Here is a 23,993-nt window from a genome sequence, read left to right on the forward strand (position 1 = left end):
AACGTCTGTCCAGAAGTTCACTGAGACCCAGCACCACTTCAAGCTATTATGTAGGAATCTTGAGTTTTATTGGGTTTCACTGTGTTTTTATTTTTCTGCTATTTGAAGAACTGGAGTGCTTTTCTGGTACAGTCTTTGGCAGCAAAACCAATGACTCACCTCGAATTTTATTTAAAAAAAAGAAATTTAGTCTGCAAACATATTACTGGTTAAAATGAATAGGGAAACAGCTTAACAGAAAGGTCACTGTTTTCCCTTGAGACATCTCCTATGGAACATAATGATGTATGTATTTAAAAAAAGAAAAAAAAACATTTATTCACGATTTAACAATAATATGTAGTATATACAAAATGCTGAGATGTGTCTATAAATATGGTACATGAAACTGTAGAGTTAAAATTAAAAACTGCTAAAACTAACGAAAATGTATGCTTGTTTTTTATTTGTATAACAATTTCCCTATCCATTATCACAAAGGAGCTTTACAGAACGAGCAAGCCAAAAGCAACTAAAGCAATGGAAAAACTTCATGGGGTGACCGAAACCAGGCCTCTTCTGCAGTTTGTTACTGTTTGACTTCAGATTTACTCTATTCTACAGTGATGTGTGCATCAAGGAAAGAAGGGAAGTGTATTAAGTGTTGCACCCATCACGCCTAGTGCACACTGTACAACTGTACACTGTACAAGCGTGCGGGGAGTGGTATGGTCTGAGGTTGCTTTAGTTGGTCAGGTGTTGGCTCAACGACTTTAGTAAGTAATAGTAAGTAAGCTGACTACCTGAATATACTGAAGGAAATAAATTTCATGGTTATTGAAACAATGCCATGGTAAATGTGTGCCATAATCAAAGCTAAAGGCGGTCCAACAAATTATTATTGTGTCTGCATGTGTTCTTTTATAACTTAGCATGCCTTGCAATGTACTCATCAAGGGTAACTCTTGTCCAGTGTTACAGAATTGGCTCAAGTCCCACCATGATATATATTTTTATATATTTTTATATTTAATTTTAGGATTTTGCGGAGGCATGGTGGCTCAGTGGTTAGCACTGTCACCCTGAACCACCATGTTCGATTCCCGCCTCGGGACTGTGTGCATGTAAAGTAGTTTGCATGTTCTCCCCAAGCTTGGTGGGTTTCCTTCCAGTGCTACGGTTTCCTCCCACAGTCCAAAGGCATACAGATTAGGCTAATTGGCATTCCCAAATTTCCTGTAGTGTGTAAATGTGCGTGTGAATGTGTGTGTAAGTGTGTATGTGTGTGTGCCCTGGGATGGATTGGCACCCTGTCCAGGGTATACCCAGCCTCGTGCCCTAAGTCTACTGGGATAGGCTCCAGGCCTCCCGCAACCCTGAATACAGAATAAGAGGTATAGATGATAAGTGAGAGTGCGTGAGTTGGACTTTGGAAAATTGGTTGAAGTCTTTAAGTCTGGTCCAACAATTTTAACCTGTGAAAAAACATAGCTACATTTTGCACAGAATATTTGGCCTTAGCTTTTTCATCTACAAAAATGTTGGAAAGCCAACAGAAGACAACAGAAGCATGGCATACTACATCTGAACTTAGGACAAAAGTGTCCTCTGGTAGGACTATATTAGCTTTCTCTGGCTTGCTGCACATCCTGTTTATGTATAAATCCACTGGCTACTATCTCTCAGGAGACCTAAGATTCTCAAGGGCATTTGTGCTGGGGCTGTGTTGATAGGTTTTTGCCTGGGATGGCTGCTTTTGCACATACTGTATATTGAATTGTGGAATGTTTAGTCAGTGATATTTTCTGCACTTAAATGATAAACTGATTGCATAATGTGGACATACATTTGACCACCAACCATAATTCATAATTTTCACTCGTCTTAATTTATTGTCTATTCATCTCTTTGGCATTATCTCCCATCTTCACAATGCATCTTTCCAGGTGTCTGTTTCCACTGTTTCAGACCATGATCATCTAGTAGTATGTAGCACAGCATCAATTTCCAGTGTAATCTAGACTATAATATAGTGCCTATAACAGACAGAATGACAGAAAGTGTGGGGGAAGTATGCCCAACCTCCGAGTCTCCTTGTGGAGGTGGAATTGTTCCAAATGTGCAAGAACAATCACATCACACATGACATGTTCAGATTGCCAAATGTAAATAAATTATTTAGTGCTTTAGTGTCCTCCATGTCAGATCACAGATTTTCATATTTGCATCGCAGGCGTCTTAAGAAGTCTCAATTCAGCCAAAGAGAAACCAGCATAAAAGCAATTGCCCTCTGGGATGTGAGCAGACTGTCTTCCTTCTTTAACGCTCACCAGTCTCAAGGTTAAACAATGACTGTGGAACAATAGCGTGCCTCCCCAGCAGGAAGAGAAAGTTGAGGATAAAGCAATAATTGGCACCGGGCTTCCTCTTTTTTCCTGAGATCTAATGACTTTCTCATTGACCTTTCTGCACCTTAGATTTAAAAGGAAATATTTTTATTTTTTTATTTCCCAACCTGTTTTTTTCTTTCTTTCCATGAATAAAACTTCAGTGTTTTGTTCATGGAGTCACCTTTTGTCAGTTCTTTTTGTCCTAGTCATTTAAATTTTCTTTTTAAAACAGTAAAGAAAATACCCATCACTTGTCATTGCCACAGAACTTTTTGATTTCCTGTTGTTGGTTTAAACAGGGAAATCAAACTGCTGACTTCTCTTTCTCTATAACTGTCATTGGGTAGATTGCTGAGTTCTCTCATCTTGTTAATCACATATAAAAAATGTGACATACATAAATCAATCAATCAATCAATCAATCAATCAATCAATCAATCAATGATTTCACTGGTCGACCGGTAGAGTATCTGCATAGTGATGTATTGACAGAAGTTTTCTTTTGTATTGTCAGTTCAGTTTAGTTCAGTTTAGCCTTTATTCATGACATACATGTTACTGCACAATAAAATTCTTTATTCTTTTTGTTAGTAGCCTCGGTCTGTTAAGGCTCTAAATTACTGATCGGAAGGTCGGTGGTTCGAGTCCCAGCTCTGCCAGGTTTCTGCGGTTGAGCCTTTGAGCAAGGCCCTTAACCCTGTCTGCTCCAGGGGTGCTGTAATGCCTGACCCTGCAGTCATCTAATAAAGTAAATGCAGCTGATACTAGTGTGCATTGTTGCGTTTACTTATCACGAGTCAAATACATTTGCCTTTAATCTTTTATTATAAATACATGACTGTTACATGATCATAATTAAAGAATGTATGGATTTCTGACAAAAAATAAAAAATATATTTTTAATGTTGGACATACGGACATGGAAGCAGGTGGTGACCTAACTTTAGTTCATGTTTTAAGTTGGCTTATAAACATGGTGTTTAACAAATATTTCATATTTAAGTTATGTCTGTTTTTTGGGGCATCAGTCTGTACCACAACAGCACACACACGCACACACCCTAGGGGCAACTGCAAATGCACCTATTGTTTTGGGCGATGCAAGAGCAATGCAAAAGAAACCCACCAAGCCACTATTTGTAACAAATAAAAATGAACAGCTCAGCTGTGCTACTGAATGCTAGTTCATACCAACAGTGCTTATTTTAATTAGCATTTTAATGTACACCAGCTGTGCACACACACTACCTTATACATATCTTATACTTTACATGTCTATGAATTGGGGGAGGAAACCAAAGCATGCAGAAGAAACTCACCAAGCATGAGGAGGAATCCTCGACCCTGGAGGTGAGAGGCTACTGTGCTAACCATTACATCACCAAGTTGCCTGGCATAGAAATAACTTCAAATGTATTAAAAAAATAATTGTATTTAAAGAATTAACTTATTTACATAACAGTCAGCAGTATCAATAATGTTGTCTAGAAAGGGTAAAAATTTACAGACAGACAGAAAGACAGAAAAATAGATCAATTTAATTGGAAATTTAACATTGAAAATTTAACAGTATAAAGTAAAAACAAATATTGCTTTATACATATCCTCTAAATGATGTGAAAGTTCCAGTGCAATACTGGAGTATCGCCCCCAGGGAAGAGAATTGATTAGTAAAATGCATAGAGCAAATGGGGCAAAACAGCTAGTATGGATCCACAAATGTGCTGCAAAGCTGCTGCGATCAACAGAGCCGCCGTTGTACAGTTTAATAATAGGATGAGAATTATCAATGCAGTAAGCAGAATGCAACCCAATGTAAAAAAAAAATGTCTCCACTGAGTTTATTTTAGGAATAGGCTCTAATGTACAAGGTAATTCTCCCATAACATACAGTAGCAATCTTTTAAAGGACAGACATAAGGACAGGGTTTCATAGAGAAATTCATTGTCCAGCCCATTAAACATGCATTTGCTTATACTTGTACTTGTTGCATAGTGCAACTGCTTTAAAATAACCTTCAATGTAAGTAGTTTACATCATTTTATGTTGAAATATAGATAAATAAATTGAAAGCATGTGTGATTACTGTTATGTTGAGTAGATGTAAGTGAGTAGAGTAAATGTTTGTTTAACATTAATGGAAGGATTCTCCAGTGTCAATTCTTGAGGTAGAGCTGTAACATGATGTTTTCCAACACACAACAGTCTCCAGGATAGTGGCCATGAACTTTGGTAACATGACAAGCAATATTGTTCCTCTTATTAAATAAATAATTATGACTTGATTTAAAAGAGATAAAGAGAGGCTGGGAAATTATAAAAGGAACTAACTTGGACTGTGGATTTTCCATGACATTACTTATAACTATAAATAGAAATTGATTTAAAAAAAAAAAAAGTAAAATGTTTTTTATTTCTTAATAAAACTGTCCAAAGAACATGCAATTTACTGTGGTTTAAAAGAAATAGAACACTGATGGACTTTTTTTTTCGTGGAGCAAAAGTTACTCTGCTTTGTGTCACACTGCATCCCATTACTACATTGATAATTATTTTCTTCTAACAGTACATCCTATTGGTTACATCTACGTGTTTGGTGGGTTTCCCCCGGGTACCCTGGTTTTCCTCCCACAGTCCAAAGACATGCAAATTAGGCTAATTGCCGTTCACCAAAATGTGCCCATTATGTGTGAATTAGTGTGTTAGTATGTGTGTGCGCCCTGTGATAGATTGGCACCCTGTCCAGGGAGTACCCCACCTCATGCCCTAAGTCTCCTGGGATAGGATCCAGGCGCCCCGTGACTCTGTATACAGGATAAAGCGGTATGGACGATGATTGAGTGAGTAAGTAAGTATATCCTATTGTGTTTAAATCCTCACTTTTTTGTATGCTTTGTTTTTTGTGAGATTTAACACTCTTTTACACTACATTATCTGAACAAGGATAAGGATTTCTAAGCATCAGGTAGGATCAGTAGGATCATGAGAGCTCAGTACAGTCAGTGCTCGGACTGTATCATTGTGAACAACAGGCTGCAGGATGCTTGCGTGGCTCTCATTGCAGCTGTTCAGCATGTTTAAGAGTAACAACGCTGGATACCAGCCGGCTGGATTGTCCTTGGTGAACCCTGACACATAAGCGCATTCACACATACAGAGATTCCCTCGTTGGTGAGAGAAAAGGAAGTTAATATGAATTATACCTTTATAACTTTCAATTAATTTCCTTCGGTTATCACCTGTTCTAAAATACATAACTAGTAGAAAATTTAAATTTTGTTATTACATGAGAAATAATTAATAGTGTCACTCACATTTATGGTTTGGGATGCCCTGGCAGGGAATATTGAAATTGGATTTTATCCGCCTTGGATGAAAGAGTTGAGGAGATGATGCATAAGGACTGCATTTAATCAGGGCACATAGATTTGTAAAAATGCCTTTACTTTGATTCACCATAGGAGTGATGAATGGGTGAATTATTGATGAAAGCTATGGATGATCCATGAAGACACATAAAACCTGGCATGCACCCCTATATGACAAAGGGACATGTGTTTGTACTTATATAATATCCCACAAAATACATTCAAACAGGGTTTTCATATGATGCTGCCATAATTGCCATCCATTATCTGTACATGATGCTGCCTTTTTAGTATAACTGCAACTGTTTTTTTTTCCTAATATTGAAAAAGGCATTCACTTGTTTAAAGTAGCCAAACATGCATCTGGCAAATCAAGGTAAATTACTTACCTGCCTTTTCTTTTTTTTCTTCTAAATACACAGCTTAGCTGAGATTGTGGTGTAGGAGGTAGAACTGCCACCTCATCCTGAGCGTGGGTTACTGTCTGACATGTTCTCCCTGTGTGTGGGTTTTCTAAAGGTTTCCTCCCACCCATAAAAACCTGCTCATGACCCTGACCAGAAAACATTTCTTATGGAAGATGAATGAATGAGCAATGATCCCCCCCACATCAGTCTTCTGGCTTTTTTTATGTTGAGTTTAAAAAATGCAGTCATATTTTATATCATGCTTCACATATTAGCATATTTAAAAAAATTCTTTATGTAAAGAAAACCTTGGTTTAAGACCTATGTGTTCGACAACATTTGCTATTGTTTAAGACGTTGGTTCATTAAAAAGAAAATTGTGTTGATTTGTTGATTGATGTGATTGTTTTCATTGTCAGTACTGTAATGAAGTGTCATTTGTGTGATTTTTTAAATAGAATTAAAGTATGCACTACTGGTTTCATACATTACAGTTGCTAGGAAAAACACAGTCAGCAGTACTTGTTTGATATGCTTGTGTGTTTAACACTTTTGTAAAAACATGTGTATACAAATTCTCTTTGGGATTAATAAAGTACTCTATCTATCCTAATGTGTTGTACCTATAGGCTTGAGTGTATGGTCATTTCTGCATGTCTATAGGACACACACACATTGATCTGTGTCTCGGTAATTCTCTCACTGGCAGATGCAGGTCTGTTTGGATTAAGCAGGATTATAAGGCTAACCTTATTTCTTCGCACTATCCAGCGCCATGAGTGTAATGAGTCCGGCCTAAGCACAATGAAGAGAAAACAGGCAGTAAGTTACACACTCTACATTCAAAAAGAGATTACAGAGCAACAAGTATTGCTGTAGCCTACATGGTGACACTTGTGATGGTTAGGTTAATGCTTGCTGTTAACTGTATTAGTTTCTGCTGCTGGTGGTACTGTATATGATCCGTTTTGGAAAATAATTATGTGTCGATGTGCAACAGTAGGCTTCCAGTTGATTTTATGTTCAATTATGCACAGATGTTTTTGCTAACTACTATCTATTAGGCGCTTTTTGTTGGAGTCTTTCATTAGGGGTAGTTATTGGAACAGGCTCTATACAAGCTTTTATCCAGTTGTCTCTTAACATACACCTTTACCTTAACCAGGTTGTGTTTCTTTGGTTTAAATGAATGCCATATTATTTACATTCAACATTAAATAGCAAAATAGTTTAAGAGATATTATCATGTAGTCTTCCACATCATCATCAGGCATATCATTTTGTATTCTTGGAGGTTTAATCAGGTTAGGTGAGTGGATTGTGAACTCCCCAGTGTGTCTAGAGGACATGACGAATGTTTGCATGTGCAATGTATAACTGTAACCATGTAAATTCTGTGTTTGTACGACCAACATTGCTATATTTATATCTCTATTTTTAATGTACTAGGTATTTTTTACAATGCATAATCTAGCATGCTTGTTTTTCTTTTCATTTTCAGCGTGATGTGTCTCACATGCCAAGGTCAGTTTCTTTAGGAAGGAGTGCAAAGTCTTTTGTTGTTTTGCTGCAATAAGAATAACGAACTTTTAACATGATGTACTCTTAAGAATTAATTGTTTTGTTGTCTTCTGGAGTCACGTTTGCATTTTATATGAAGCAGTGCAACCTAAGGTTTCTTTGCAGAATATGTTTCTAGGAGAAAAACAACATCATCTTAAAAACAAAGATGAGTCAATTTTTAAGTCAAACTTTTGTTATCGTAAAGTTTTGGGAGAATTGATTTAATCTAACATCTTGCTGTGTTTTTCAATGTGCCTTGTTGTTGTGTTGCACCGCTTCACAAATGCCTTTCTTATACAGTAAGTATGTGATTCATGAAATGTCATTCTTTTTTTTTGCCAACATGATGCTGAAGTCAGGAACGTTCAGGGGGTGAGTAAACTGATGTGTAACAGTAGGGGACCAGGTGCACCTGGTTTATTTAATTATTTACATAAATAATTTGTACAGATGACCAGATTAATTTGAAATACTTTACATTTCTATTCATATATTCATATTCATATTTTATTTGATTAATCATAGGCGGCACGGTGGCTTAGTGCATGGAGTTTGCATGTTCTTCCTGTCCTTGTAAGATGCCGATTAGGCTAACTGGCATCCCTAAATTGCCCGTAGTGTGTGAATGAGTGTGTGAGTGTGTGTCCTGTGATGGATTTGCACCCCGTCCAGGGTGTAATCCAGGGTGTACCCCACCTTGTGCCCTAAAGCTTGTATAAACAGGCTCCTGACAACCATGTACATTGGATAAAGTGGTACAGAAGATGAGTGAGTGAGTGAATGAGTGAATACTCATAATTGTACCTGGATCTTTTAAAAAGTGTGGCATTCTGGAAAAACCTTCTACCTATACCTAGCTCTGCAAACTACAACCTTTCTTAAATCTCTTTTTTCCCCTCAAATAAATAACACTATAATCTAATCTGTTTATGTCCTTACATTTAAAAATGGGATTCGAATTATATGATGCTGGAGCATCATAGATATTTTGAAAGCCAGTATCTGTTTATTTACTGCAATGAATAAGATTTAGTCCACTTTCCCAGAAGTCACTGGGTAGAAATCATGCTTCGCTCATAAAAATTTGAAACATCTTTATGCTTATATCACTACTTTTATCCCTTTGAAAGTTTCCTGGGAAGGTCTCCAGGTCAACAGCAACCCTACACTACTAGGAAGTCTACACAGGATACATGAGGGAGATAATGAAAGAAGGAAATAATTAATTTACCTTATTACCCAGACGGAGCTAGATAAAGAGAGCAACTCTTAACATCATTTTATATATTTACTATATTTTCTGGCTTTTTTCTGGAAGGCATGTCAATTCCCAGAGCCAAGAAGAAAAAGGCTAAAAAGGAAATCAATGGATTGAAAGAGCCAGATGGTAGGACCACTTCACATCTGTTCATTTTTATTACTTTTGCTAGTGAGCAGCCAAGCCAAATTTGTTGCTGATTAGTTCACTAGAACCTTGTATTTGTATGCTCAGCTAATATGATTGGTCTGTCTAGAGGAGACAGAGTCTGCTGTTGAAATAGAAAAGGTACCGAGCTGTAAAGCATCTGAAAGCAATAATACTCGTTCTGCTGAGCCACAGAAGAAGAAGAAGAGGCGAAAGATGGAAAATACCTTTGGTAATTAATTAAATAAATGAATTAATAATGATCTATGATCTATTTTTTATTTCATGGGTAAATATAATGCACTTGCTTTTATAGATATGGAAAGTGAGCCGCAAGACCTTGTGAATGGAGACACACAAACATCACCCACAGATAGAGAGGAGGTTACTAGGAAGTCTAAACGAAAGAGGTTAGAATGAAAAAAAGAAAATCTCATTTCTAAAAATATATGGAATGTTTTTGTGATGAACTGAACCAGGTTTCATAATAAAAGACCAAATGAATGCAAGTGCACAGTTTTTACTTTGGTTTTACTGTGTTCCATTTCTTATGGAGTCATATTCTCTCTATAGGAAGTCTAAGATAACAGAGAATCAGCATAATAACAATGAGGAAGTGGAAGACCACAATATTGTCACTGATGCACATACTCCTATCTCTCATCGTTCTCAGTTTTCTGCCCCTCTGTGTCACAGCCACTCTTTCGGCAAAGTGTTTGTGGAAAGACACTGTGAGTCCTTCGTTCATTAAAAAATAAATCACGACAATTTACGGCTCATTGCTTTGTTTGTTAGAATGTAAGAATGTGTGAATTACATAAACCATCACATTATTATGATGTAGAATACATTGTCTTCATTTCATTAGTCATGATGTTTTGTTCTGCTATCTTACCTGGAAAAAGAAATAATTTTTTTCCAAGGTCCAGTGAAGCATGTCTAGTGTGTTTCAGGGAACGTATATCTTTCAGGTCGGTTTCAGGCAACAGATCAGCTGGCCTTGGGTAATGAGCAGGTGGAAGAATTCATGGAGGTCAAATCCATGTGGAACACACGAGATGTTGCCTTAAGGGTTCACAGTGGCTTCAGGTAAGAGAAGAAGCAGGAAGTCACATTATTATACAATGAATCTCTGAGCTCAGCAACATTTAGGTAAATAAGTTATTTAAATAAGGAATCAGTGTCATGGGAATTAAATCTGAAAGCTTTTTAAAAATTCATGATACATTTCAACACATCTACTGAACATGCATCAAGTAGGGTTTTTGTATTTGCTTTCTATAGGATCATTGGACTCTTCTGTCATGGGTTTCTCGCAGGCTATGCTATTTGGAATATTATTGTCATTTATGTGCTGGCTGAAGAACAACTGAAAACACTGTCAAACCTGTTACAGCAATACCACAGTTTAGCATATCCTACCCAGTGTCTACTGTACTTTTTGCTGGCCATTAGCTCTGTGTCTGCCTTTGACAGGTATGTGTGCACTTAATGTCAGACAATATTATATTAGAACCTAGAACATTAGGGATGGCATAAGTGTTAGCACACTCAAACTTCCAGAGTTGTGAGTTTGAATCTTGATCAGTGTGCATGGAGGAAGCATGTTCTCATCATGCTTGGTGGGTTTTCTTCTGGAACTCTGATTTCCCCTGCTGTCCAAAAATGCATTGTTGGCTGATTGGTGTTTCCAAATTGTGTGGCTCAGCACCATAACATATCCTTACAGCAACTCTTATGTGAAGACATTGGTCATTGCAGACAACCGTTATTTATAATGACTGTTAAATAGATAGTTAGATTGGTAAAACATTATGGTCTGTCTGTACTAAATTGCAAAATGTTGCACTAAGTATTAAAACATACACAACTTCTATGGCATCAGTTTCAACAGTTACTATGGGAGTCCTGTGATTTGATCCAGTAACCAAACCATAACAAGTGAGTTATTAATGCATCGTTAAGTGCTGAGCTACCATTACTATATTAAAAAATAAGGGCAGTTTTCCACCTGAAATGGTTCAGGTTTACATTCAAAGACTGTCAGTGTTACATGTGGGCGTTGGTACATTCTGCCTAGTCAGGCAGTCAGGCCTCAATACCTACATCATTTATAAGATTTATTCATCATCTTTAGCTGCTTTATGCTTAACTGGGTTGTTGAGTGTCTGGGGTCAGAGCCAGGGACACTTGACATGCGGTTGGAATATTCTTGAAATGGATCACCAGTCCATAGCAATGCACACATTTACAACTCATAGGAAATTTAGATTAGCCAGATTACTTACTGGCATGTTTGGACATGAAGTGTTGAGGTTTTCTGAACAGCACACTCTCCTCTGCAGGGTGAATCTGGCCAAGGCCTCTATGGCCCTTAGAGGGTTTTTCACACTTGACCCAGGAGCCCTAGCATCATTCTGTAAGCATGCCTCACAACACTGCTTATAGCAATAAAACTAGAAAACCTCTTCTTTGTTAAAATGTGTATTTTATATTTTTAGTGTACACTACAGCTCTTATACTGTCCCTGAGTCAGCAGATGACTAGTGACCGAATCAACCAGTACCCAACAGCCAATGACTCACTATGGTAAGTGTATACTAGTTACTTCTTAGTATGAAACAGCATGTTTATATCATTACTTTATTTAATTTTATTATATTTAGCCCACATAATTATCTAAAATTTGCAAATAACATTTGAGCAATTTCCCTCTGGGATTAATACAGTTCTTTGAATCTTGAATCTTAAATTTTAACCATTATAATTAGCTGCATTAAAAATAGGAACAATAGCAAATTGTAAATGACTACACTTCCCCATATGACAAGACAGCATGTGTACTAGCAGTACACTAGCAGTGGTGTTTTTACTGTTTTTTATTCAGGCCTCTAGGCTCTGAACACCAAATTCTGCAACCCTGGATTGTGGTGAATCTGGTTGTAGCTTTACTGGTTGGACTGGCCTGGTTTTTCATCTCCATGAGACCTGACATGGACTACACAGAAGGTATGGTGTGCCAGTATTGAGAAAGTTAATTGATAGAAATAATTTTCCACTAACGTTGTATTCTCATGTTCCACAGAGTTCTTAATATCAATGGAGATTGATGACCATCTACAATACAATGAGAAATCAGAAATCCCCTTTTGAAAATCCCAAACACTTATGAGGACTGAAATCTTTTTTTTTTTTTTCTGAAGCATACATTTTGTGGTGTTGGCAAGGAAGAAGCTTAACAGTTAGGCACCGTAATGACAAAGCTCTTAGTCTTTTTTTTTTTTTAGAAGAAAGACAAACACAGAAAACATTGAAGCTAGTAATATAGGATTTTTCAAAAGTTTGGACTCCCTTTCTAATTCTATGTTTTTTTTTTTTTTTTTTTTTTTAGTGATTTGATTTCTACATTTCAGAACAATACTGGAGATTTTAATTATGAAAAAAAGACATGGAATTAGGTAATTAATCAAAAACTACAACAGTTGTTATTTTAAGACACAAAGGTCAGCTGTTCTGGAATAGTTCTTGCAAGAACAGTTTTTTTAAGTGCATTTGCAGACCTCATCAGGCACCATGATAAAACTGGCTTTCATGTAGACCATGACAACAAAGCAAGACCAAAACATACATCAGCTGCAGTTACCAGCCTCAGAAATATCCACTTAACAGCACTTCGGATTAGAGCCATTAAGGCTTTCCAGAGAATAAATAGAAGTCATATCTCAATGTATTCAGCTGTGGCTTGGTGAACAAAAAATTCAAATTTTGGGTCCATGGCCAGGAAACTTCCTAGTCCATGATCCGACTGAGAACCGACAAACTACAACACAAGCAATGATTGTACAAGAATGTGCTGCCATCAGCTCAGAAGTTGATTGACAGCATTTACAAAAAAAGGAGGTTGTACCAGAGGTAAAAAAAAAAAAAAAAGGCACTACAAATATTGACTCCTTGCATAAACTTAATGTAATTGTCAATGAAATTCTTTGACACTTATGAAATGGTTCTGATTATACTTTAATATACCATAGTAACATCTGACTATATATATATATATAATCAACCGAAGCTCTCCCGTTGGGTTAAATCCCAAACGCATCCCTCCTGCCTTATTAGAGTTATGAGCTGTGACCCGTGTGGAATCATGGTCTGTACACTATATATAAGTATAGTGCACTACATGTCCATCGCGGTAGAGGTTTAGAATGAATCTGTGTGAATAATGGGAGGTAAAATCTGCGCTTCCTGGGGCTTCCTGTGCGCGGGAGCAGAGCGCTCGAGCATTAACGCGCGCGTGTGTGCGCGCGAGGGAGCGTTTGTGTGTATGTGTGTACGTGAAAAAAGAGCCGTTAAAAAAGATGTAAAAGATGGCGGAGCTACAGATGCTCCTGGAGGAAGAAATTCCTGCCGGACGGAGAGCTTTGCTGGACAGTTTCACCAACCTCGAAAGAGTCGCCGAATACTGCGAAAGTAATTACGTTCAGGTAATCCGAAAGAACGCGTTACTGTAGGGTTTTTTAAAACTTGGCGAAGTCGCGCTAGTAGTCTGGGAATAACGAGCTAGCCGATTAGCATCGAGCTAACCGACTGATATTTAACGGCTGCGCTGCTTCAGTGGAGGAAAGTCGCGCTTCCCATATCTGCTCACGGAGTCTTTCTGCCTGCACGGGTTAATGTTTACTTCATCAGAATGTACATTTTTACTTGTACTGAGTTAACCTAAGGGTGTTAAATCAAAAAAAGAAAACCCAACAGTGTTGTAAAATATCCCGTGAATGGGACTGGAGTGTATCCCTCTGTCCCACACGACGCAGGACAGCAAACTGTTGTCATGAGAAAAGTTAGAAAGTTAGTTAACTGTGACTTTATCTTACAACACAGTGTTTACATTCGCCAGCTTGGTGTGACCTGTGTCTAAGTGTTTGCTGTTTTAAATAAGATTAATATAATCAGAAGCTTAAACCACAGTCAATCTCTGATTGGTTTAGTTACACGGATGGAAAAACACAACCCACCAACTGTTAAAATATACTGTATATATTTCACTGTTTCACTTGTCACTGGAATTGAATGGTTTTTATCCAAATCTTTATAACTTAAAAAAGTGCAAGCGTTAAGAGTAATCTGAAATAATGTCCGTTTGTTTTTCCCTGATGTGTTCTGTGTAAGGTTCAGTAATAAGATGCTCCATCCGCTCATCCAATTATGAACTTTTGAGGCAAATAGTGATTACCATTGTATTTGTTCCCAAAGGTGGGACCACCTTTCAACACTCACACAATGCAGGCAATTTGGGAACACCAATTAGCCAAAAGTACATGTCTTTGGACTGTAAGAGGAAACTCATCAAGCATGGGCAGAACATGCAAGCTTCATGCACACAGCTGAACTCAGACCCTGGAGGTGCAAAGTGTCAGTACTACCCAGGGTAGTGAAATTTTTCCTACATATTTCCTAAACTCAAAAAGTTTAAGGATGCCTGGTTTTCCATTACATAATTATTAAGATAAAAATTATTCTTGTCCTTATCACATTGTTGTCACTATGGGGGAACTTGACCTAATTACTTTAACTAACAAGGATGTCTTTCATAACCCCCAGGTTGTGACTCTGTTGTTGTTCTACTCTTTTCTTTAAATTGGGCTATTGTTCTGTCAGTGGTAAAAAGGGGCATTGCAAGATTCCTTGCTCTTGGTCTTGAACAATCCACAACTTCAATCCATGACTGATATATCCAAGTACATTTTCAAAAAAAGGTTTAATAGTGCATAACTGGGACAAAACACTGTTTTTAGGGACTTCCACCCTTTGTGTAAACCTTCCTAAAGTCTTCAGTTACATTCAGGGTCTAAAATTAACCCTACACCAAATACGGGTAGATTTTCTGTTTGGTGAGTAAATCAAGATTCAATTCAAGATTCAAAGAACTTTATTAATCCCAGAGGGAAATTGCTTTGTGTTGGTCATACAGTTGCATTGATTAATAAAATTTTTTTTAAAGACTTGTGACAAGGAAAAGTAAAAATACAAGAAATCTGTAAACCGTTTGGCAGATAAATATTTTACTGACAAAATTGTTACATAACTACGTTTTTAAGTCTTTGTTTTGGTGAAGATGCAACTTTTTCTTTTTGGCCCTCTGCTGTCCACATATTGGAGCGCTGTGGGGGTGGGCCGACACGCACAAACGTCCGCTGGCATCAGCCACCACGCCACTTTTGTTTGTTCTACGGGAGTCACCTGGCTGCAACTTGTCTGCTGCTAGCCAGAATTAAACTCAGACTAACTAAGTAACTAGCTAGATGTGATAGTGAGGAGTCTGAATTCAGGAGGATGAACTTGATTACGCATCCTGAGAATTGTCATCACCAATTGAACAATTAAACTAATTTTACTCTGACTTCCTCTTTCAGTTTGCATTTAACGTAATACCTTATTATATAAATAAAATGGTTCGAAAGGAATGTGTATGTGACGTCAAAACACAATTTATTATTTTCGCTGTGAAAAAAAAGGGCTTGCCTGAATGTTTTTTCTCTTCTCCCCAGCTTGCCCAGTGAGTAAAAAGTTATTGTCAGACCCAGCTTATGTCAGAAATCTGTACACAGACATGCATAGTTTCAGTACTGTTTTAAAAAATGCCTGTGGTGCATAGCAAACATTGTCTTGCTTTTGTTATCACATACATTGGCATTTTGTAAGATTTTTCGGAAACATCTTTAACATTAAAGTCACATCAACATTTAGTACTGTGTTTTTATGTTGTGACTGTCATGTCACAGTCATGGTATGTCGCAATGTATTTATGATATAGCAGTCAGGAAGGAATCCAGATGATGTGTTGGGTTACAATCTGTAGTGAAATTGTCCTGTGCACTGCAATAATGGTATATATTTATATATATTTTTTTAAAGGCTATATATCTGGCCAGTATTACATATCCAATTTAAATTAATACATTGAGATTATGGGTCACCAATTGGCTTGGTTGTTAGGACTTGCCCTTTAAATCTGGGGTTAGGAATTTGAATCTCAGCTCTGGTCTGTTTGTGTGACGTTTTCATGTTCTTCGTGTGCGTGATGTTTTTTTCTGGTTTTCTGTGACACAGTTCAAAGACTTGCAAAGTAGGCTGATTGACATTTCTAAATTATCTGTAGAGTATGATTGGTTGTCTTTGTGGCCGTGTGATGTGTTATCGCGCCATTCAGGCCTATACCTTCCACCTTCCTGCAGCCACCTTCTTCTCTGATTTCACTGGGATATAGGATACAGGGCACCTGTGAACCTACACAGGTTAAGTACTATAGAAAATGAATGGTTAGACATTGTTTTTTTTTTATATTTAAATATAAATAACATTGCACACTTCTATTAATTTATGTTTTTCATAGTTATTTATTTACTGTATTGCATCCTTAAAGCCAGCTAGTGAGCAGAGAGGGGTTGTGCCCTTGTTTATTTTGTTCATATTATGCAGCTTAAAAGACCTTTTACAATCGAGTCTTAATCCTATAAGAGCCAATTCCCATTAAGAGCTGAAAGCACATATTTTCACACTACTCTCCTTCTTTGATAATCACATCCTTACATCCGTCAAGTCACACGGGCTTGTGCTACAGCTTACATTTACCTAGTCCTGAACCCAGATCTTGAAGCTCTGCCGTGACACAATAAGCCCTTTTGCCATATGGCTGCTTAATCTTTTAGAAAAAAAGATTTGTTCTGTTGTTGGGTTTAGACAAAGTCATGATAGCTGTTATTCTTACATTGACAACGATGCAGTTATGGCATGTGGCAATTTTCTCCCTAATTTAATCGTGTCCAATTCCTCCCCGTCACTAGGGGTCTCCCACATTAAGGCTACTATTACTACCACTCAGCCGACCGCATCTTTTCGAACTGCACCGTTGGGGGGGGGGTGTAACACATAGGAGCGCTGTCTGCTCCTTCCGCATGCGCAAGCTCCTGATTGGCTGTAGAGCTGTGATTAATGTGGGAGCACTAAGTACCTCTCATCCCTCCCCTTTGAGAGAGCTCGGCCAATCAGTTCTCTCTGGACCACCGGCTGCAAGAGGTTACAGCATCAAAACATCGACCGGGAATCGAACCAGCGATCTCCGGATGATTTGTTGCGTTGTATACGTTTGGATAAGTAATGCAAAAACCTGCCAGGCAGCATACTGAATATATTTTTGAGCAAGGATGGGTTTGCCCTGGCTTACACAGAACAGAAGGCATCGGTGTGTAGAAAAGATTAATCACCAGAAGAGTTTTTACAGCAAGGACGGCATTATGTATTTTATTGTTTTTCAGTCAGTACATTACTGATATCATAAAAGGTTGGAAGTGAGCACTCAAAACATTTAATAATGTTTTGTGAGTCTCTATTTTTGACCATTTCGATCATTGGAAGAAAATAAAAATTTGAATAAAAAACTTGGAAAGTTATTGCAGCCCTACCCCATTATCTAACCCTGTACCTCATCACCAGTTTCATCAGTTAGTTGTCCAGTGGAAAGACATACTGTTGCTCACTATTTTTATGTTTGCATTATTATGTTGGCTTTGTTTTGTTTTTGTCATTCCTTTCTGATGCTGTGATGTTTTTAAGCCTTTTCCATGTTTTTCTGATTTCTCAGCGATGAGGTAATAAAAGCTGGATTTTGCTGTGTCCCCTGAGATGATGAAGTTTTATTTTGTAATGGTTCAGTCATCAGATCTTTAGTGGCTCTATGCTGCCATGTTGTTGTTTTAGGGGCAAAGATACTGTATATCGACTAGATAATTTATTGTTGTCATGTACATCAGAAACAATTTTTGGGGAGATTTTAAGGTGTTAATGTGAGTTAATTTAAGGCTAGTCAGACCTTCAATAATAGCAGTTGATTAAAAACCGAGGAGAAATGTGTTAGCCTGTTATGAGAAATTACTAGAAAGATACCTTATGTCCAAAAATAAACATGAACATCTGATCATCACACCAACATATGGTCCTTCTCCAAATTGTCACAGTGATGACTGCACCTGGGTGAGTGATCACAAATCTCCTCAGCGCTGTTCGAAAATCTAGTGGAAAGTCTATATTTGTAATTGGAGTTTTAAGAAGCACATATGGGTGTGAATGTCAGATGTCCACATTATCATGTGTCTGTAATTGCTCTAAATCAAAAGTTATAGGAGAGATTAAAGAATGCTGTAGAGTAATGTTTTCCATCTGACACGGAATTTTGTGTGTGCGTTGTTTTGACTATTTTCTGATTGTCTATGACTCTTGCCTCCCTTTTAAGCATCACGGTGGATCTTGCCACTTCACAGTGACTTGTATCTGTGTAAATGTGAGTCATGCAGTGCTGTGTGTTATAGAGTGATGTCCTCTGGCTTTAGCCTCACACAGGTGGTTTTGGTTAGGCAGTGCTGAGTATAGGGCCACAGGTAATTGAAACTGTGTTTGACTGCTCAGAGTAGTGTGTGGTTTGGAGAATTCTGAAGGGGCTTGAGAACATCAGGGATTTCAGGAAGGCGTGGTGTTTCTGGCATGTTTGTTTGGATCACCACCATGGAGATAGGATGACACATACTGTACATATTTTCTCAACATTGTACAGATGATGTATTTAATTTTGAATTACGTAAACTTAGGACAAGCCACATTTTCACATGTGAAGAGGGGGACACAGATAAGAAGGACTGTTGAAAGGTTAATGTTTGGCATGTTGTAAGAATGTCAAAATTCCCTCAAATGAATTTAACATTGTTTATCATTCAGAAGCATAGCCTTCCTATCTAGAGATAGACTGGCTAATTCTTTTTGACAAGCAGTCCTGTACCCTATTAACTAAGTAGTTCATAGTTTTAAGAGTTTTTGCTTAGTACTTAGTAGTGTACTGAATTGCTAATGTAATGACTAATAGGCATTAATGAGTAAGATACTATTTCAGACAGACCACATCAAGACAAAGTGTCACTTGAAGTTATAGTCTGTGTTACATGAGAGGGTTTTCATGCCTGTTGACCACAGTTTGCCCTTACACTGACCGCTGAGAGACTTCATGTTCAATCATTTAATGTAATAATTAATGTAATGTAATTCATTCCATAAGTCACAAATCTTTTACAAGATCTAACCTCTTCAAACTTTTCCTATCGCCAGACAACATACAAATTTTAGATTCACAGTTAAAAAGTGAAAACAACATCTAACTGAAAACATAGAACAATATCAGGACGATTAGCAAAACATGAGACACTGAGAAACTTAGGTTTCTCATGCAAAATGTGATTTGGTCTCCCATGTTTATTATTTATTGTTAATATTTTTACATTATAAATTAAATGTTGCTTTTATGATCCTCAAATATTAGGACCATTCCTGGTAAATAGTTCTCAGCTGTATGACAGTATAATATTGTTGTTGTGATAAATTTCTTTATAGTAAACTTTTCAGAGATGCAAGGATTTTCTTTTTTAAATAATTTTTAATTTTTGCAATAATAAATAATAAAGAAGAAATCCTCTTCATCATAAACAAATTTTACATAAAATGATAATTTAATAATAATAATAATAATAATAATAAGCACTTTCTTATTTACAACATTTATATATACAATATTATCTGTATGGATTTTAAAGCAGTACAGCTATGTGGCTTGTGTATTGTAGCAGTCACATGCACCCCCCCCCTAGCAGCAGCTGATACTCTAGTGTTACATTAAAACCAGTTGTTGCGTAAGCCATGAATTAGCTGGACATGGTGTGTTGTGTATGTTGAAATGCCATTCAAAAGGTAGTGCAGACATTATGAAGGTCTTGCATCTAATCGCCCGTCTCCTGAGCAACTGTGTTTTTAGAACATGTAGAGCTCACAGCCAGGAGGCGGTCTTGACAGAAATTATACAGTGTGAAGCATTAAAGTGTTATTTAAATTTTTTACATTGAAAAATGATTCCAGTATTTATTCCCCATTTATTCACCTTTTTTGTTTGAGCGTTGCTTTTCATAAAGCTAGACTCATTTACGTTAAACGTCTCGTAGTGCTCTGTAAAATGAATCATGCTCATGATGAAAGATGCTCTAAAGACTATTACAGAATCAGCCATCTTTTAACTTTTTCTTTTTTTTGTAGCCATTGTTACTGTTCATGAAATTGTGAGTGTATAAATGACAATACTTTTATGATGCACAGTATTATTGTTTATTTAACAAAAGCAAAACTCGCTTAAATCAGCATGAGGAAAAATAGTTTAATTTTTTTTTTTTGTGTTCAGGGAGAAATGTTACAAAGCATTCCTTGCTATCCTGGTTATATATGTTGTAATAATGGCTACACCTAGTACATGTTCAGTCTTGTGCAATATAATCGAATCTGTAAATGTTTGGCGATATCTACACTGAAGATTAATCTATTTCAGTGTGTTTACAGACTGCTAGACATGGGTTGTTTTTATTTTAATTGAGTTAAAGTCATTTCTAATATTGGTGATACTGGCTGTTGGCTTTAGCAGGGTTGGAAGCTCAGGGCTGGTAATGTAAACAGATGAGACGGTTTACTGAAAAAATGTCTGACCTTATAAGGCATGGTTACCAGTTGCTTTCAGTTGTGGGCACTTTTTTGAATTTTGTGTGGGTATATTTGGGGACAACTCAGTGAGATATAAAGATATGATTTATTATTCTGCATTTCTACCATTCTGAGCTTATGGTTGGGTTATTGAAAGGTGATTTCTAAGTGCCTCAATTGCATGGAATGCTCAGAAGCACCACATGCAAAACCTTCAAACTAAGCCTTTGTGGGACATACAAAGTCGTTGTGTATTAAAACCACTTTCAAAATGAAAGAACATTCCAAAATCATTTGTGCTGGAATAGCTGTCCTTGATTTTTTTTTTATTTTTTTTTTTTTTTATTTTATTTTTTTACTGCTTTCTACCAGTAGTTTGCTGAGCTGTTGTCATTATTTCACAGCTGCACAGATATTGATTTGTAATAACCCTATAAAACCATAAGTGAAATTGACTTTTTCATTGTGCACATGGAACAATAAAGCAGGGTGTGCAGAAACGTCAGACTTTAGTGGCATTCAATCTTAAGTGGTTGGCAGTGAGATAACCTTGCAGTGTCTTTCATGTGAAAAAGTCTTTTAATTGGTTTGACTTGATTGAATTAGTGGATACAGCATAATTTTAATACAGTTTCTATACAGTACCAGTCAAAATTTTGGACACAAGTTTCCAGAACTATGAAATAACACACATGGCATTGGATAATTAAGTAACGGCAGTAACTTGACAGTAAATTGACATTTTACGGCATTAAGGTCAGCTCTTCTGGAATAGTTGCAAAAACAGTATTGTCGACTGCATTTGCAAAACCCATCTAACACCGTGAAGCAACAGGCTCTCCTTAAGACCATCACAGAAAAGCAAGACCAAAACTTACTACTGCTGCAGAGAAGTTCAGTAGGGTTACCAGCCTCAGAAATCGCCAATTACTAGCACTGCAAATTAGAGGGATTATAAAGGCTTTACAGAGCATGAATAGCAGACACATCTTAATATCAACTGTTCAAATGAGATTATTGCATATTTTGCAAATTTTGCATATTTTGTCTTTAGCATTGTTAGGAAAAAAAGATGAATCCTGTCCATGATAGAAAGATGTTAGAACATCTGGCCATTCTTTCAAGAGTGACACCAAACACACTGTTAGTTAGGATTCATTCATTCAAGATTTTGTAAGAGTGTATAAAGCTCTTCTTTTTTTTTTTTTACTGCAATAGAGCAAGTTGGGTAGAAAACTGGCAACAGCGTTATTTAAGTGGTTTATACATTTATGTTGTAAAATATATACAATACTTTTTGTTTGAAACAGATTGTAGTATAATATGCAAATCTTATTTAATTCACAGATGTTACTTTCTCAAAGCTGTTCACCAACTGTCTGTTTATACTTATTCTTACAAAGTGATTATGAAACCCATAACAGGGACGAAGTAGGAGGCTATATTGGACTTGTTTGTGAGCAAGGTGAAAAAGTGTCAGGGCTACTGGGGCAGCAAATGTATTGAGTGGCTACATTTGTAGAAAATTGTGTTGTGTGTGCTTTACACAATTTCACAGTCGAGATTCTATTGTTGCACTTCACAATTGAAAAAGCGCATCCGGTAATACAAAATCTCACAGCATACAAATACAAATCCTACGGCCAATTTTTGTGAAAGAAAGATTCAACAATCAAGAAGAACAAAACGAAAGTGTATGCTGTGTATTAAAATCTGTACACATTTTTTTTTTTTGTCAGTAAATGTACTGCCAGCAGTGGGGGGGCATTCATTGGTAGAAATAATTTAGTTTGTGACAAGTCACTCCGACAGTGCTGTAAACAATCGTCAGGTATGATGTAGGGTTTGATATGACCACATGATGGGCAATTAGCTAAAGCCTACAGCATTTTATAACTGAAGTATCTGTACATTCGTAGTCTTTATCCACATCATTGATGCATTAATGTGTGATTCAATCAGACAGTATTGTGATGCTTGTTGTGTTTGATTATTCATTAAATCTGTAATGTGGAATGACTTTATGAGGCCTAAATATTCAATCAGTTGCTGCAATTGATTGTCACCTCAGTGTCCTTACCATTGTTTACCTTTAATAATGTGAAACAGCTCTAAAGCACTTCTAAATTCCTCCCCATTCTGAGTTGTCTTAAGGTGAGAATACTGAGATGTCAGTTGGTGAAAAAATGGATTCCTTTAATTAAATTAAATTAAATTAAATTTTATTTGTATAGCGCTTTTAGCAATTTTCATTGCCGCAAAGCAGCTTTACACAGTCAAAAGAATTATTTAGGTTTGTATGAAATGTAAATTTGTATGAATCAAAATGAAATCATTCAATTTATGTATAATTACCAATTTGTATTTTTTAAAAATATTTAAACACTTAATATACTTAAACAATTTTGGAGTTAGTGTGGCCATAATGTACAATATATATTCCAAGAGAGGAATACATCAAAACCAGGCTGTCGAATTTACTTCATGTCTGCCAGTTTTCTTCTGCTCGATTCTCCTCCTCATGCAAGTGAAAACGAACCCCCAGCTACCTCGGAAACAATAGAACTGAAATAGAGCACAGGACTGAGAGACTAGACAAGTAAAGGAGACTGAAGGACAGAAATAAACCACTATACGAATAAGACAGAAGTGAGAGAAAGATATAAAGGAAAGAAAAGGGTTAAGTGGATGTGGGCATGTTGTAGAGTTATGCTCAGCTGTCAGTGTTTATAACCATCTAGACTTCTCAGAAAACTTTGGGTCATGAGCAAGCACAAGAAGCGCACTAGAGTATAACGCATTTTTAATAGTGATGTGAAATGATTTATAATCCTTAAAAAGCAGACTTCACAGCCTGTGCATTTGAGTGTTCTCTTATAAACAATGAAGTCCAGCAACAGCAATGCAGTCATAGATTAGCCAGGCCATGAATATGGAATGCAGATGTTTGAAAAGTGCCTGTAAACTAGGTGTTGTGGCTAATGATAGTGGATTTTGGAATATTTGGATTTGTAATATTATGGTAAAAATTTCTATAAAAAAAAAAGTTTTTTTTTTTCAGTGCAGTTCATGTTATGAACCTACTGCTATGCTAAATGCAAGTCTAATTATAATTACTGTTGATTTTACCCACCAGTCTCATTTCAATGTTCAGTTGTGTTGAAGGTGGAAACAAGGTATCAAGAATAGAGAAAAATATGTAGTTAAAATCGAAAACATATTCAGCTTGTGTTTAGATTTCTGCCTAAAGTTTAACCTGCTCCATAAGTGAAATCAAAATGTTGAGTAAAAGCATTTTTATAACCAGTTATGTTGTAC

General features: G+C 36.8%; 2 protein-coding genes across 5 annotated transcripts in view; both read left to right on the plus strand.

Annotated features, from left to right (window-relative positions):
- Positions 1–3,671: 3,671 nt before the first annotated feature.
- tmem237a (transmembrane protein 237a) lies at positions 3,672–12,402 on the plus strand. Its single transcript, XM_053496971.1, has 14 exons — positions 3,672–3,719; positions 6,809–6,967; positions 7,647–7,669; positions 8,064–8,080; positions 9,027–9,095; positions 9,223–9,345; positions 9,430–9,523; positions 9,687–9,844; positions 10,085–10,202; positions 10,398–10,589; positions 11,459–11,532; positions 11,615–11,702; positions 12,001–12,122; positions 12,199–12,402. The coding sequence occupies exons 1-14, from the start codon at positions 3,672–3,674 to the stop codon at positions 12,264–12,266; spliced, it is 1,353 nt and encodes a 450-aa protein (XP_053352946.1). The 3' UTR covers positions 12,267–12,402.
- A 778-nt stretch (positions 12,403–13,180) lies between these two features.
- Positions 13,181–23,993, plus strand: part of abi2a (abl-interactor 2a) — a 30,181-nt gene continuing 19,368 nt past the window's right edge. For 2 of the 4 annotated variants that reach the window (XM_053495974.1, XM_053495975.1), the window contains exon 1: positions 13,181–13,597. In XM_053495974.1, coding sequence (XP_053351949.1) covers positions 13,481–13,597 — 117 coding nt within the window. In that variant the 5' untranslated portion in view covers positions 13,181–13,480. The remainder of the gene's footprint in view (positions 13,598–23,993) is intronic. The other 2 variants (XM_053495976.1, XM_053495977.1) reach the window with 1 other exon arrangement.

The sequence above is a fragment of the Clarias gariepinus genome, chromosome 5 (genome assembly GCF_024256425.1).
Source record: "Clarias gariepinus isolate MV-2021 ecotype Netherlands chromosome 5, CGAR_prim_01v2, whole genome shotgun sequence".
In the NCBI taxonomy this organism is placed as follows: Eukaryota; Metazoa; Chordata; class Actinopteri; order Siluriformes; family Clariidae; genus Clarias; species Clarias gariepinus.

What these genes read in the sequence shown, in the direction of transcription:
- tmem237a (XM_053496971.1), top strand. Translation starts at nt 3,672, where the DNA reads ATGCAGAAGAAACTCACCAAGCATGAGGAGGAATCCTCGACCCTGGAG. An exon ending in AGTGTTTGTGGAAAGACACT is followed by an intron (nt 9,845 to 10,084) that starts GTGAGTCCTTCG and finishes TATATCTTTCAG; the next exon opens with GTCGGTTTCAGGCAACAGAT. An exon ending in TGACATGGACTACACAGAAG is followed by an intron (nt 12,123 to 12,198) that starts GTATGGTGTGCC and finishes CATGTTCCACAG; the next exon opens with AGTTCTTAATATCAATGGAG.